The sequence below is a fragment of the Colletes latitarsis genome, chromosome 9 (genome assembly GCF_051014445.1).
Source record: "Colletes latitarsis isolate SP2378_abdomen chromosome 9, iyColLati1, whole genome shotgun sequence".
In the NCBI taxonomy this organism is placed as follows: Eukaryota; Metazoa; Arthropoda; class Insecta; order Hymenoptera; family Colletidae; genus Colletes; species Colletes latitarsis.
Window position 1 is genome coordinate 27,350,542 of NC_135142.1, and position 16,959 is coordinate 27,367,500.

At 48.5% G+C, this 16,959-nt stretch overlaps 1 protein-coding gene across 1 annotated transcript in view; it reads left to right on the forward strand.

Annotated features, from left to right (window-relative positions):
• LOC143345445 (uncharacterized) overlaps positions 1 to 16,959 on the forward strand; it is a 57,069-nt gene that overhangs the window by 17,343 nt on the left and 22,767 nt on the right. The window contains exons 2-3 of the mRNA XM_076772569.1: positions 10,700 to 11,009; positions 13,655 to 13,887. Coding sequence (XP_076628684.1) covers positions 10,700 to 11,009; positions 13,655 to 13,887 — 543 coding nt within the window. The remainder of the gene's footprint in view (positions 1 to 10,699; positions 11,010 to 13,654; positions 13,888 to 16,959) is intronic.

Here is a 16,959-nt window from a genome sequence, read left to right on the forward strand (position 1 = left end):
TGATTCGACGTCGATAGCCGTGCTAAGCTATCGAACCGTCCAGTTCCGATTAGGGATTCTAACCGCTGACTAACCGTGATCCGGTTAACCGGACCAAGTTACAGTAACCGACGAGAGAACAGGTAAATTACTAATTATAAGAATAGCCCGATGAAACTCAAGTGTGGTTTAAACCAAAGTTGCGTAATCCACCGTGAGAGCGGGTTAACTAGGTTAACCAACAGGCCTCTATTCGATTCCACAATATCGCATCTACGTTCACGCGGTTTGAAATTATTTTCTAGACACGATTATGCTCGAAATACGCCCGTTTCTCTTGGTGATTATTAGAAAATGTAAGCAATGATGTTTCCGCGGATGATGTCCGACAAGTGCAACGACCTTCCCGTAGCACTGACTCTCTAACTTGGTTTACCAACATTTGCCAGCTAGACACCGGGAGAGTCGTCTATCTTGAGCCGGCGGCTATTTCGGCGACGACGCGCGAATGATCCGGCGACATCCCGATACGCACGGTGCTCACACCCGGGGCCCCGTCGAAATGCGAAACAACGACGACCTACACCGCGACGCGACGTCGGAACGCGGACGGACGCTCTTTGCTCTTTGGACAACGGTTCTCGCGATCCTCGCTTCCGTCGATCCGAGGATTTACAAACTCAATGACACCTACAGTAAAATGACTGGAGATCGTAAAAAATTCGAATTTTTCGCGCCACTCTCGCATAACGAATGCTCGTTGTTTAGGTATTCCACGAGTACCGATATTTCTTTAGTTTCGTCGGATAAAGTGTCGCGTAATCGAGAGTTTCGCAAAGTCCTTGCACCGGCAACTTCTTCGTGGAAGGCTCTCGAGGATTCGAGGGAAAATTTTCACCTGCGCTTACGTTACTAAAGAGTTTTTCGTTGCGTCATAGTTTGGCGCGTGCGCGCGCCATTAGTCACGGAATATTTTCGAAACGCTGAAAACGAACGGCTCGCATCCGTCGGACCGGGTTAAGGCCGGTACATACTCATCGAGATGTTACGCCGAAAGGTGCGCCAGTAGCCGATGGCGTTGCATACAAGCGGCATTAAATAATCTAAAAATAGAATGGAAGATAAACGATCGGTTTAGAACGGTAAGATATTAAATTCGAATCAAGAAATAGAATTATTCCCTGGCTTTGATTTTCGAAACACCCGTGTAATGAACGTCGAGAAGGTAAGCCGAGAGCGATCGTTAATGACGGTGAGGATCATCGCATGTAATTGAACGCGACCCAACGACGATGACATTTCGAGGAGAGTTCGAACTATACGTCGACGTTAATCGTCGCGATAACCTCGTAAGCGTCGGTGTCGTCGTCGGTGATCGAAGAAAACGGCAATTACGGAGGCCGTAAAGCACGCGGTGGAACGCGGTGCGTGGAACGAACGCGGAACACGCACCGTGCAACAGGTTTCGCGAGCAACGATCGCGGAACGGTGCGCCTCCAGCTTCGATTATCTTAATTATCGTTTCTCGCACCCTTGCGAGTATAAATTACGCTGGCGGACACCTGTTCGATGCTCGTCGAGCCGCGCGACAATAGTAAACGGATCGAGAGTTTCTATTTCTCGTCCCGCGGGCCGACCGCTGCGTATATTTTTAAGCTCGTCGTTATTTACGTACAGTACCGTCCAGAATTATTGGATCGAGCAACACGTTTACATACTCGAGATCTAGATCCCCGTACATACGGTTCGTAACGCTCAAATCCAAACTCGTAACCTGTCTGTGATCTACTGCGCATCGACGTTCCTCTTGGTCGATTCTCGCGCGCGTTTTCCAATTCGGAACGCGACGTTTCTTCAATTACGAACAATCCTGCGTATTACGATCGTAGGTACGCGACGGTCGCGGTCGGTGACCGACATTCCTGCCGATCGAGAAACTTCGCCGTTGCATTGTCCGCGGTAAATGAGACCGGACCTATCGGTCGATCGAATTTCGAAAGATCGTTCTTGATCACCGTCTCTTTCGGCGCATCGGAGTCGAACGCGTATTGAAATCGTAACGCGACCGATCTAAACTGGTCCACGGGCGTACGAGTTTCACCGGGAGGAGGGGGAGGAGGGGAGAGATTATCGCGCATAACGGGCCCGTATATTAGTTATGCGTCGCGCGACATTGTTTTACAATTACGCGTGCCTAGCGGGGCCTCGTGCCTTTTTTTCGCGAACAATGGGACGGCGCGTGTCGTCGAAAGGACGGTGCGAAAGAAAGTACATCCTATGTACTTATACGTCGTACGCCATGCTCTGACAAAGGACGATTCCTCGAAGAAGACGGCACGCACCGGCTGCTTCCTCGGTTACAGTTTCTGCTTTTTATACGCGCCATTCAACCCCCTACGGGATTATTAGCTGTCGCGGGACTCTGTGCAATTATCTGTACGTACAAATTGTCGCATAGATCGTAACGTACAATAACATTTAACGGTTAACTAATAATGGAAGAGTTCGATGCGATGCATATAATCGGCGTAGCGTAGCTTCTAAGCACGGGTGATGATTTTTAACCCTTTGCACTCGGCTGTACCTTCGAAGGAAACACAACGATGTTCGACCATCCCTGGGAAAAATTTTAAGGGCAGATTTTAGAGGCTAAAATAAGACGAATTTTTTTCTCGAAACTGCGTAGGATTTCGGGGGTATGTGTAATGACCAAAAATGATTATAATTGACCCCTGCAACCAAAAATAATTTTTTTAAAACGATTTGAAATTTTTTAATTTCACTGAAAAATTTCTCCACTTACTGAATTTTTTTCTCGAAAGTGGTTAAGATTTCGGGGGTATGTCTATTCACCAAAAATGATTGTAATTGACCCCTGCAACCAAAAATAATTTTTTTAAAACGATTTGAAATTTTTTAATTTCACTGAAAAATTTCTCCACTTACTGAATTTTTTTCTCGAAAGTGGTTAAGATTTCGGGGGTATGTCTATTTACCAAAAATGATTATAATTGATTCCCGTAACCGAAAATAATTTTTACAGAATGATTTGAAATCTTTTAGTTTAATTTCTTAATAACTTTTTAACAAAACCTCAATCAAGAAATTGATATTCTTGATTTTCGTCTTATATTGGCCTTTAGAATCTCCCGTAAAGAATTGTGCTTGTGTGAGTAGTGGATGATCGAAGAAAAGTCTCCGAGCGCAAAAGGTTAATGTACCTACTAATGAATCTGCAACGGAGGAGCGACGTTTGGCTTGCGTGGGAAAGCATCTAAAATCTTCCTTCCGTTATCCGTACGTTCCAGGCGGAGGTTGGTTCTGGATTACGTGGATCGATACGGCGTACAGGATATTCCAGAAAACTAACTGAAACGCGACCGATGGAGGTGGACAAGATCGATATCGATCCGCCGCGTAACATCGATAGAACGGATCGTGATTACGTCTCGCTAATTGCACCGTAAATTGCTCGCCTACCGTAACTCCAATTCCCGGACGTGGTTGCGCGATAACGGGCATAACGATCCAGCCATTGTACCTGTTACGACAGTTTACAATAATAATGTCGCTTTGCTAACGGGTTAATATCCTTCGGTATACATAATTGACACGTAACGAGAAAATAAAAGCCAGCGACGATTTCAGCTACCATCGAGGGGTTTCCTCGACGAGCGATCGCACGCGTCGCGTCCTGCTCGATCGCACGATCCATCTGCAAAGACACGCGTTCGCGGCGTTCTTTCCCCGACGCGCGCGCTATCGATGAATAATTTACAGTGCCGCGACGTGTCGCGAAAGAACCGATCGCCGGTGGAAACTTTTCAATTGCATTAAGGATGCCCGCTTGCCTCGTCGTGTCGGTACATCGCGTTTCATCGTGTTCACGGACTCCTCGTCCGCATAGTCTATCGAGCGGTACCTCTGTTTAGTCATCGTTCGAAAGAGCAGCGAAAGTACGCGAGATCCGAGGAGAATCGCGTTGCTGTGTCTAATGGACAACGACCGAGAGGAGGACGCGTCTCGCGGTAGGATAAAAATAGTTGACCCGCTTCAAAATGCACGCTGCCGCGTTTGAAACCGTACGCTTGGCGACCGGCGATTCGCGCGTCGAGTCATCGCTATGATTCCTCGCGAACGATTCGAATATCGATGACAGACGTCGAACGTTTCGCGCAAACAGATTACTCTTCAACCGTACGAGACGGATTTCGTAGGAGACGACCGACGATAATTGCGTTAGACAATTTTCGTCCGCTCGTAAACAACAATCGCAGAGAGCAGAAACGTCTATTTCCGTTATCGAAGCGACAGTTTTCCGTTACCGTTAATAGATACTCCGCGTCCGTGAAGCGCTCCGTTCTGGGATGAATGGAGCGACCCTATTTGGCCCGACAAACGAGTTCTTTCAATGAAAACCACCTTGTACGAACGAATCCGTTTCTCCTCCGTCATCCTCCTTCCCTCTCGCGTCCTGTCCCTTCGATCGGTACGAGAAACTTGGCGCGAGACGACAACAAAAATACAACTTCATTCCGCGCGCGGTTCGTTCGGTTCCACCGTGTGTTGCGATAACATCGAACCGGTGACGCTTGTATCGGTATCGAGCGACACGGTTTTTGCCACGCGATTCAACCGGTCTGAGAGGAGTCTGCCTCTTTTAACTTTTAACGGAGCCTGCGTACGCGTATAGATCGCGGAAGCGGTATCAGCAGTTCGATCCGTCGCTTTATCTCGGAACGTTTTGGCGCGACGACTTTCCAACGAATGACAATAACGACAAGATGCATCCTGACGACGGTAGAGGTTTGCACGGTACGAGTACATAGTCTCCGATCGCGTCCACGCCTCGGAATGCGAACGCGTTCGGTTAATTAAACATCGAGCAGGCGAATCGTCCATAGTCCTAGCTAGAGTCACTCGCATTCCCCTCTTACGTATCAATCGTTACACGGTTCGGTAGTCTGCCATTACCACCGCGACACACTAGATCCGTACGTGTAATCGGCACGTTCCTCGATCGAGAGTCCGCGTAAAATCCTACCACGGCGTCCTGCTCCGTTTTTCGATGCGCTACTCCATTTAAATAACGACTGTCCGCTGTCGTATTTACTTATGCTACTGCCTTCGTTCGTCGATCGAATCTTAAGCACGAGCAGGTACCGTTAATCGTTCATCTTACCTTGCGTAGTTTACGAGCAGATCGCGTAATTTTATCGAGAGAAAACTTCACCGCGATTACCGATTGCGTTTTCACGATTACGCAACGAATTACGTTCGATCGATCGTCGATTGCCAACTGTATTTACCACAAAGTATAGACGCTATGACGAGAAGGAAACCATCGATTCCGTGTTGGCGATGGCCTTCGATCTTAACGAGGATCGACGAAATGATGGAAATCGAAACGTACCGATTCCAAGGATCGCGCGCAATTCCTCGGTCTGGTAATTTGTAGCGGTAAGCACGGCCATTGTCCTGCGTAGATCTATTCTCCGATACCCGGCGCGATCCCGTCGATAAATTTATCGCAAGCGGCTGCCACAGGAGTAACGATAAATAAATTTCCAGGCATTTATTTATCCCGAAGACTTTCTAAGGAGTGTCGACGGCTGTGCACCGTCGTGTTCTGCAAGGCGTGAATACGAGATGATGTCATGCAGGCGTTGCACCTTCTCCCTGTGTTAACGACCAGCAACTGTGCGTCGGAGAACTTCTGGATGATCTCATTGGTTAGCGCGAACGAACGATGTCAAAGTGCGCGTGACTCGATTCGTTCGTTTCTTCTATCTCCCCGGACTGTTAAACTTTCAGTACCGGCGGTTTTCCATTTCCATTGTTCCCGTTAATCGTTAGCGATTCATTTTACGAACCATCCAGAATGTTGCCCGGCGTTAGAGGCCGACTCGTAACTCTGTCTATCCCGGACCACCCGCGAAAGAAAAGAGAAAAAGTAAGGGGCGCTGGTGAAACATCGATCGTAAATTACGTATCTGTGAATCGCGCGCAGACCGGTGCCTAAAGCGTACCGAATCGACCGATTATCGAAGGATGACGGGCAAACCGTCCTCTCCGATTCATCCGAGATGTCCAATTTTAAGGTATTAGAGTATTAAGGGATTCGACCGACCACTTGTTGCGGAAAAATGTTAACAAACATGTCGGAAAACGCTGTACGTATCAGCAAGGCTGATTCGAACTTGCTCGCCTCGGCGGACAATTTACCAAACATAGCAGATACATTTAAAAATCGTGTCATTCGCGATAAACGGCCGCAATAGGTGGACGAAAAACTAAAGCGAGTTAGCGAATACCGTTTTTCAAGATATACAAATAGGTCACGCGAGGAAGAACATGTTTTCGCTCGACATTTGAATAGGAAATTTTTATCGAACGCGTCTAGTCGGCCAGTTACGTCATGTATTTTTTTTCCTCGACGTCGATCAGGCCTAATTTTTATTTCAGGGTCACGCTATGACAACGTTACAGAGATAAGCCTCCGTTCGGCAAATATCTAGCATCGAGTGCCGTAGAAAGGATTTTAACAAAGACGGAGCACGTATCTTTTCCTCGTATTCGACCAACCGGATTGTTCAAACAGAGGCGAAACACGATCAAAGTTACGTGCTTCGTGGGTAAATCTTAAGGCGTGATTCCACTGAAGCAACATGTAGCATGCGACAAAACACAATTTTATTGAGACAATATTTAAGCAACATGGAATCAACGTTATGTAAACACTTGAACATGTGTATTTGCTACACATTCATTTGTTTCCTTTCCGAAATGAAGAAATGCGAGATTATTTGATATTGTTTGTTCGAATCGACAAGATCGAACATGTCGAGCAATGTCGCCAGTTATCCAATAGCCAGTCGATCAAAATCTTCTCTACTCATTCGAGTAAAGTTTTTGAATAAACTTTCAGCATCAGCAACCAGCTTACGGAAAAATTCTTTTTGAGATTCTTCACCTCCACCATCTTGTTTTCTTCGATTACTTGAAGCTATTAGCAAATATGCAGTTGCAGCTATGGTTTCCCAAGACATGATGCATATACTATTTCAGCGAAATAACTAAATGGTAATTTTTGAGAAGTAGCATGCTACAGGTCGCATAGTGTTGTCTCAGTGGAATCACGCCTTTAGACAGGAATTTTCTACCGATTCTATACGTAAGATCTTTTAATCAGATAACACGCGACATTGCCACGATAAAATACAGAATTAACGGAAGCGAAATAAGAGGAAGCTTCCGACGACGGGGCAGATAAAAACCACGAAAGAGCGAAGGAAGCATTTCCGCGGCGAGTCGGTGTAAATTTTATTGGAACGAGCCGTGGGTTCCGCGAGCACTTTTTCTTGGCCCCCAGCCAATTTCTGCGATAGGAAGAACTTTCGTTTCGTTATCGGGTTCGGTAATGAAAATACTTGGAAACGAGGGGATCCTCCTACGCTCGAAACGATAAAACCACCTGGAATTGAAATATTCGTCGGCGAGTCGAAAAGATTTCGCGAAAGAATTTTCGTTGTACCATTGCTATGGTGGGGCGCACGGAAACATTCGTTGCTAGTCACCGGGGAACATCGATAAATCACTTATCTTGACGACGATAAGACAATTCTGGCCGACGGAGGCTGCTAGCTGTAAATGCCGATCTAGCCGCGATAACGATCCTCGTTGCGAGTAAAACGAACAAACGTTTAACCAATGATTCCGACTGTGCCAGACAATTAAGACCACTAGAAGAAATACTCGGGCAGAGAAGGATCGTTCGGGTCATCTTACGCTACTCTCTACAAATCAATTATCGTTAAGAGGCTTCGATACGATCGGCGATTAATAAAGCTTGGTAACGCGGACGAGAAAATACAGCGGAGTACGATCGAAAGGGGCACGAAATCCGCGGGATATCGAACGGATGAACGAAGATTTCGGAAATGTTACGTATTTAAAAAAATGCAAAAGTCGATTTCGTTACGCTGTGCGAATGAATTGACGCGTCGATTAAAAGCAATTTAATAGACGCAGGTGTATCATTGTTCGATTAACGCGTCCCCAGGTGTCCCGGGCGATGGTCGTTCGTATCAATTAGCCCCGTGGGCGCGAATCCTTTCTTAGAAGTTACGAGCGTGTATTATCGATGACGATCGCGGTCGGCTTACGGCTTACGGCCTCCCATGCCGAATGACTGCGTCCGACGATGCCACTGGCAGACAGCTTGGCAGCGAGGCGATCCCTTTCTCGGAACGACGTACTCGCGATTTGTATGGACATCGGCTACCAACTCCCCTCGTATCTTGTGCATTTTCGCCTCGGTATCTGGCTAACTTAAAATTACCGTGGGAATGGACGCTCGAACCGGTATAACGTGCATGTACGCTCGCATGTGCGCCATAGTATGCGAGAAATCTGGGAGGCGCCGGAAACCGAAGGTCGAAATACTACCTTTACGAGCGTACGCGCGACTCGTTCCAACGAGAACGATCCTCTTCGTCGCGGATCATTGTCAATTGTCAAGTTTACGATCGAGCTTGAGACCCGACGACGACGTCTAACGCGAAAATATGCAATCCTGATTTCCATAATGGTAATGACAGGCTTCTTCGAGCCCTATCTCTAAACGGACCACCGCTAGGATTTTTGGGTGGTCCGAGATTGTTCGGGCCCGGGCTCGATGTTTAATAACAGGAGGTGCACTGAAAGTGCATCGTGAGACGCAAGCTGCATTTAAGGCCGCTTAAAATATTTTCCTCGAGCCCTTTTTTTTACACAATTTCCGGCTGGAAGGTTTACACCTCCGAAGGGACTGTTTGCTCGGGCCAATTTGTAACGGCGATCGTTGTCTGGCGGTAGGAACGTTTTCGAGTAAAAATCGAGAGAGTACCGATCGCGAGATGTAATTGTTCGGTTCGTTACCGTGAAAATTCGTGCCAAGAGTGCAACATCTTTTTTCCAGCTGGCGTGCGCGCGAGTCTAATATTTTATAGCGGCGGACAGACGATGCACGATAATGCGCTTAACGACCGTCCTCGTTCCTATACGCGGACTGCATACAAACAAGCTCCCGATCGCTTCTCGTGATCTTTGCACCGTTTCGATCGGACGCGAAAGAATTTTCCATTAAATTCGAATCGATCGTCGGAATTTTAGGAATCGAGCGGGAATAAATCATCGAAAGCGCGATACCGCGCGACGAACGCGACGCGTCGCGCGATTAATCATCGTCAAACCGAAGGAAAATGACTTTCGTTCGACTGTAAAACACGAGTGTGGTCTAGTTTATGGAATAGTTGTGACGTTATCGGTGTTGGGAGCGTTTTATCTAGTGTTACGACGAAACGCGAAATCCTTGAGCGCGTCTAACCGGTTAATAGAATAAATGCCGTGTCGATGACCCCATCCGGGGTTCTTTTTATCGCAAATTTTCACGTGCTCGCTCGCCGTCGACGATCGGAACCGGTGACCCCCGATACGAGCGTCGTAAAACTCGTCTCGATTCTCCGAAATTTATTTCTCTCCTCCCGCGTCTCCGTTTGTTTTCTCGCCGATTATCATTGCGGCGCGACGCGGCGTTCGCTATTCAATTTAATTATTCTCCGTCCAGCGAATCGCGGAGAGACTCTATTGTTATGTGCTCGCGTTTACTCGTCCGTGTCCGTAACAAGATTGGACGCGTGCCCCGACAATAACCACGCGATACGCGTCAAGAGCTATCTCACGATTTTCGCGCGGTTTCTTTTCGTCGATTTACCTAAACCCCTTGGCGGTATTAGATAACACAGATACGCTTTACTGACCTTGTTATCGAAACCAAAAAGAACGAAAGATTCTCAGTAACTAAAATTTTAGGATTTATAGACGACGTCAAGCCCTTTTTGCCAATATGTCTGCGCCTAGCAAAAAGACAGAGCTACAAGACGAGAAGTCGTAGCGTTTTACTGCAGACCCATCGGCGAGCACTCGAGTATCGTGCACCGAATGGCGAGTAATAATTGTTTTTATTATCGCGGTACGTCGTGCGTTTATGGGAGTAAAACTCGACGTTTTCCGGTGTGAGCATACATTATTAAGTATCGTTAATTCTATTCGCGAATAAAATTGGCGATTACGTCGGAACGTGCCGCGATTAAAAGGTCGTCGAATCGTTCTCGAATCTCGAGTGCGTCGATCCGGAGAGTGTTTTTCTGCGCGCGTTCGCGACGCGTCTGCCGAACGAGATCGCGAATGCAGCACATGTGCATACGTAGGTGGAATGAACGAGAGACAGGCGAGAAAGGAACGGGGCAGACGGCCTCGAGTTTCGAGTGTCCATCGACGAAATGGCAGCTGGCAAAGTCGAGAGCGCGAACGAACCTCGGATAAATCTCCCCCGATTCGAGTCGCTGCCTAAGTACCGTACGTACACGTGCCCGCGACCCAAACGATTGTTTCTATTAAGCGGCACGAGATCAAACGATCCAGATGTTACGGACGGCCGTTAAGTAGGTCTCGGATTGTTCCCTTTCCGAGCGGTTCGAGATGCAAATTCGCTTATTAACGTTTATCCTCGGTGTAAAAATCGGCCGCCCACGATCGAAAAAACGCAAATGCTCGTCGTTCCTGTCGATCCCCGGGCGAGACGATGCCGTATATTTAGTTCCTCCGGCTCGTGATTCGGAAATAGCAATTGCAGCCGTCCCTAGTAATGATCGATCGTAACGTTTGTCGTTTGGTTCAGGATTATGCCGAGCACGAGGAGGAGGAAGAGGAGGAGGAGACCACGTTCACCGCGTCGACTTCGACGTCGACCACCACGACCACCACCACGAGCACCACCACCCCCAGGCCCGTAGTCAACAAAAATTACGATTACAGAGATTCGAGGACGTACGAGAGCAATACCGGGTCTCGGTACAACGGATACCAATCGAAACACGATTACCCGGCGATGTCGGCGCACAGCATCCACAAGTGGCAGTCTCTGGGCACTCGAGAGAGCGTCAAAGAAACCAGAAGCAACATGCAGCGGTACAACAAAAACGGAAAGAGTAAGTTTCCTGCGGTTTATGCTTTCTGCCGTGCATACCTACCACGGTGGCTCGCGTCGCGCAAACGAAAATCATTCGCGCCAGTTTACGGGATCGCGATCGAGATACCTTGCCGTCGATTTATGCAAATATTTCCGGAGCAACCCACCTGTTTACTCGATATATTCTTATCGATCGTCGTTAAATCTACGACGGTGGTCCCGCGACCGTGTCTCCTCGTCCAAGCTATTACCTCCTAGCCAATTATTCCACGAACGTAAATACGTCGGATAATTATCCAGTCGGTCGTTAACGTCCGTCCCCCGAGAAATTAATAAGGCAAAATATCGAGCGTATAAAAGGTACGTGTAACGGATGGAAATCGAGTTCGAAGATTGCCGGCTACGAGCGGACTAACGCGTGTTTTTCCATTAGCAATCGCGTAATTTGCTTTCTACCAGTCCGACATCGAGTTACGCTACGTTTCATCTTGCATGGATGCATCGACGCTTATTACGAATTCTAGGCTGTCGTCTGCTCGATATCGTTTGGCATCGGTTGCACCAAAATTGCGCAGTACGCGGCGATCGTGCTTCGAGCCATTCTCCGGACGGCTCTTCCTTTTCGATCGACCGCTGAATAATTTTGCGGCAAGAGCAACGCTCGAACGCCCGCAACCAACCAGAGAGAAAGAGAGACCGGAATGCCAAACGATCTATTAATATGCAAATTAATGACGACGATTGCGCCTAAGCCACCGCGGTTGCGGCAATTTCAACCGCCCCCGGTACGAACTCTCGTGTTCCACGCGAGGTATCTACGTACGCGCACGTGCGCGATTCAAGCGCGTTATTTCACACGAACGTGACTCGCGGTGGCCCAGATTCCTCAAAACTTCAACCATCATACGTTAATGACGTCCTTATTTACACGTCTTCCATCAGAAATTTTTCACAGTTACGAAACCGTGCTGTCTGGGTTAGGTCTAGCGACTTTACGCGTCGCGTGCGCATACATTTCAATGGTACGGTTAAATTATACGTTTCCGTTACGAGTTAACGCGCTTCAACGCACCTGAAACCGCCCCGCGCGCTCCAAGATACACGAAGCCGCGATAATTGACAGCCTCGCGCGAAAACAATCGATTTGCCGGATGAAAAAGTAACGGCCAACTATTAAATCTCCTTTTCTCCGCGATACGTTCGAACGCGGGATGTTCAACGACCTGGCACGCGGCATACTTGGAAATCTCTGACGGTCGTCGTGCCGCTAATGTAAACGCGCCGATAGAATCGCTCGTGTCGGTGCAGTCCGGGCGAGAGTAACGCCTACGTCGGAAATTAGCATAGCCAGATCTTAGGCGAAGATTAAACCAGAAAATAATCGCGCCTCGAGTGTGGGTTCGGAAACTCGGTCCCTAAATTGTTTTCGGGGATCTCCGTCGTCTTTAGTTACGCTCGTCGTCGAAAGAGAGCCTTGGAAATCGAGATCCCGCGGCAAGAACGCGTTTCCTCGCGAATACGATCAACTTTTTGCCGCAAACCGCAGCTCTCAATGTCTCGAGCACCGCACGTTTCGTTTGCTGGTAATCGTGCGTTTACCGATACGTACTAAACGCGTCGTCCGGTTAAGCGCGCAACGAGAGAAAACTAGTCCGAGGAGGAAAAGAAATTTTCCCTCAAACGGTTTCTCGATTCGTTGTAACAATAATGGAGCGTTATTTTCATCTGCTCCTTGCTTCTGCACCGAGCCACAAACGGTCTGTGTGAACGGGCACGGCGACATTCTCGATCGCCTCCGGGTTCGCTGATTGAACGGCAATAATTTTTGATTTAGGAACGACAGGCTCGCCGTGTCTGGTTCGTAACCGGCTTGCGTCGAACTTGGCCCGATTAACCCCAACGACGATGCGGTTCGCCGACACTCGTTCGCGAACGGTCCGTAAACTTCCTAATTTATAATCGCCCGGTACAGGAAGGAATTCTTACGCGTACATGTTTTTCTGCTTTGCTATAATTTTCGAGAAATCGACCGTAGACAATGTGTACCTTGGAAAAAATTCGTGGGGCCACGATTCGATGCCAAAAGGTTTCCCAGCCGCGGTCTGAAAAAACTCTGTCGCGGCATTTTGCCAAAAATAACTGACTCGTGAATCTTCAACCGTGACCGTGGTGTTTATTGCTTGCTAGGAATCGTTTGTCTTTCCTTTTATCGCCGTTGCTGGGCTTGTTAACATTACATAATCGGTGGTTAACTTAGCGCGATTACAACTATATAAATATACAACCGATGTCTCGCGAGAAGTTATCGCCACGATTAGCGGCGGTTCTATTTTAGCCGTACGATCCATTGAAAGGACGCGCAATTAGCATCCGAGAATTCCGCTTTGCGTTTCGAGCGTGCCGTTTGTTGCAAAATTTATCGATTTCCATCCACAATGTACTTTCTCCCGTAGTCGTACGTACAAATTGCACCGGTAACGATAGCCGCGGCATAATTATCGACGACCTACGAAACGCTTAGAAAGCGATTAGGCATCCACGCGCTGAATCGATAGAAAGTTCGCACGACTTATGTCACCGCCGGGAGAATCTTGCATTTTCGAGATTCCTGATTCTCTCGTTCGTAAAAGCAACGTTATCGAGTTTGTTGGGGTGTTGTTTCAGCGTCGGAGATTCGAGAGGCTCTTCAACACGCTATGAAGGTGTCTCGAGAGGGTAGCTGCCAGTGGCCACGACCGAGGGTGATCCCGGTTCGCGACGTTTACCCGAGTCCATCGACCACCTACATTCCACACTGCGCCATCTTGCACAGGTGCTCGGACGACACCGGTTGCTGCAGATTGGAAGCGCTGACCTGCGTGCCCAAGCACTCGCATCGCGTCGAGCTCTCCTTTTACGTGAGTGAATCCTCGCTTCGTTCCGACGCGCAAATGAAATCGACATCAAACACCCGCGAATAGGTTTGCTCGGGTTTCTATCGAACGATAAACGGTCGTAACGTCGTCCCGCGATAGATTGTAAATCGTTCGCCCGGTAAAAAGACACGCGTCCCATCTGGCAAAACGATAAACGCCACGAAGCAACGAGGAAGACTTTATCGCCAAAGAGAAAGTACCATTAATCGTGTAAACTGTATTGCGAGGAATGTATTAGCGGGGACGTCCGAGAGTCGCGATATCCCGAGCAGAATTTATGGGATAAGCTCTAGCCGCGGATATCGAGCTACGAATCTCTTGCGATTTCAAACATTCGACGGAGAAGACGAGTTCAGGACCAGCACGACGCAAATCAGAAAGAGATCTCGTAAATTTCTGCGGTGAAACTAATTTCCCTTAATTCGAACTTTTATTTTACACGAACGCGACGTATCGACGGTCCATGACCCTCGCGACCGTCGACTCACCCTTTTAGCAGAGTAATTGAAAATTATAACCATAACTGGACGGACGACACGCGTCCGCTCCCACGACTATATTTATGCACGAAATCGATCCCCGAGAAAATTATTGGTTCTCCTACCTGTATATTACCTCTGGGTCGTCATCGATGCGCGAGTTTAAGGTTCTTCCGCGTCGCGTTGGTACGGAACGTGTTTACACGCAACGTTCGATTATCTCGTCGCGACGTGGTTTGAACAATCCAAGAGCGAATCTCTCTCTCGCGACAAAGGTCGAACACTCCCGACCTATGAACCCCTTAGTTTCGCGAACTGGTAGTCAGGATCGAGTAACCGCTGGCGTTTGTGGCTCATCGTACAACCCGATACTTTGCAGCGGTGTTTCGTCCCGTGATTACAGACTGCCCGGCCCGCGAATACCCTTCTTCATCTTCTTCTTCTTCGTTCTCTCGTACTTGGCTCTTGGATCTAACCTAATTTCGGATGTACGATTCGGCTCGTGAAAGGAACTTCGTGGAAACTGTGCAGAGAAAATATGGTGTAACGTACTGTTGTATCGACGCGACGGAAACGTTCGCCGCTATCCATCCTGCACACTGACAAATCGCACTTCGTGGTACGAGTTACGGGTTCGCTGGACGCAACAAGACGGTCATAAATTTTCTGTGACCAACGCTCGTGCTCGAATCGAGTCGTTAAACTTTACGAGCATCTTAACGAATCGATTAATCCTGATGGATCTATCGCATTCCTACCGGATAGAAACCGCGCAAATACGATTAGATCGAACTACATTCCTAGACAATCTACCGAAGCGTCTTGCGACCGCGCGGTTGTCGACCGCGCGTTTCTACGCGCGTTTAGTTTTTACGTCGACGTGGGTATTAGGAATCAGGGTCACCGGGGTTCTTCGGTGGAAAGTTTCGACTCGAGAGCAAATATGAACGTTCCTCGTTAAAAGGTCGCGTATGGTATTCGAGCGACGAGAAGGACAATCGGCCGCGGTATAAATCGCATCGAGCGTCGCGTCGGTGCAATTTACATTTCGTTGCGATTAGCGTTCAGCTTTGCCACGCAGCATTAGCCATTAGCATAAGTTGTCGCGGCGTCCGTTGGCGGGAATCGATAGTGGGCCGCACAGTATCCTCGGTTTGTTGCGAATCGTTGATATTATAGAAAATCGTGTTTACGTTGCGCAAACCCCTCGAACCGATTTCTTTTATCTTCGATACTCTGTGTCGGAGGTCTGCAATGGAGGACTAGAAAAATTCAAATTGCCATAAATTTGTATTATCTTGTGACACGGTCGGCCCACTGTGCACCGACCGCTTCGATTCGAACCAACTCTCGTCTACGGTTTCGTACCGCGTTGGACAAGTTTCGCGCCTTACGATCCTACGGATCGTGTATTTCTGTCCCGCGGACCGCAACAACGACCGAGAGACCCGAGTCTCGCGAGAAGTACACGTTTCGAGGTGATAAACGACCACGGGCACGTCATATTTCGTGAGCCGCGGTGCCGCACGCGCTCGCCAACCGGAATCTTGGAGTATCTTATTCGCACGCAACGCGTCGAGAGACATTTTCAGCGACTTTGATCGCCGATGCAAGAACAGAGCCGCTTGCCGGGACGGTAAACGATCGAGCAAGATAGGAGACGTCGGAAGTCGCGAACAAACGTTTCTCCCGCGTTGAAAAGTAGAGTTTAAACGGTTTGAAATACGTCAGGCATTTCATAAAACGCGAAAACGTTAATTGCACGTCGAGCAACCGACGCGTACTTTCTAAAACGTTACTTTATCTCGACAAGGATCGACCGATATGCCGTTTCCTCGCGCACCCACGCGGATCGCGGGCGGCCACTCAAGAGCGAGAATTGATCGTGATAAATGTATAGGGGTCCAAGTCCACTGGGGGTCACCTCGGAGAGAAGGCTATAAATTTAATGGAGTACATTGGGTTTTTTCGTTGCACCGCGCCGCGCCACGCCACGCCGTTCCTCGATAACGAACTCCATGGTATGCGAGCAATCCCGTATCTACGTATGCATATACACGCGCGAGTGTCAATTATCGAGTAGTTTCCAGTGGACGGATAGTCGGCAATCGGCTTACACGTGCAGCTGCCGACGCCGATCGACTAATGCGCCGCCGGTTGCGAAACACGAAGATGTTAAACATTAACGGCGGGAAAAAGAACACGTCTACCAAAGGACCATTCTGTTCTCTGCAGCGTGTTGCTGGTGGGCGAGACGTCGCGCTCCAATTACGAATTATCTATATTTAACGAGAGAGCAACCCCTGTTGGTGGCCACCTGCCGATCAGACTGCTCTTTAACGCTCACCCCCTTGCGTGCTCGTGAAAAAGATCTATAGACGAGGCGACGACTCGGAGTCTGTCGCGGCGGCTTTCGCGAACGTGTCAGTGTCCGAGCCAGGCCAAAGTTGGCCGCGTATCAAATTGGCCCCGTACACCATACGTACAACCGCTGGTTGTCGCGAGTGCGCGTGCACCTGCACGTCCCTAGGTACATTATACGAATATGCAGATGCTCGACAAACTGCGACACGAG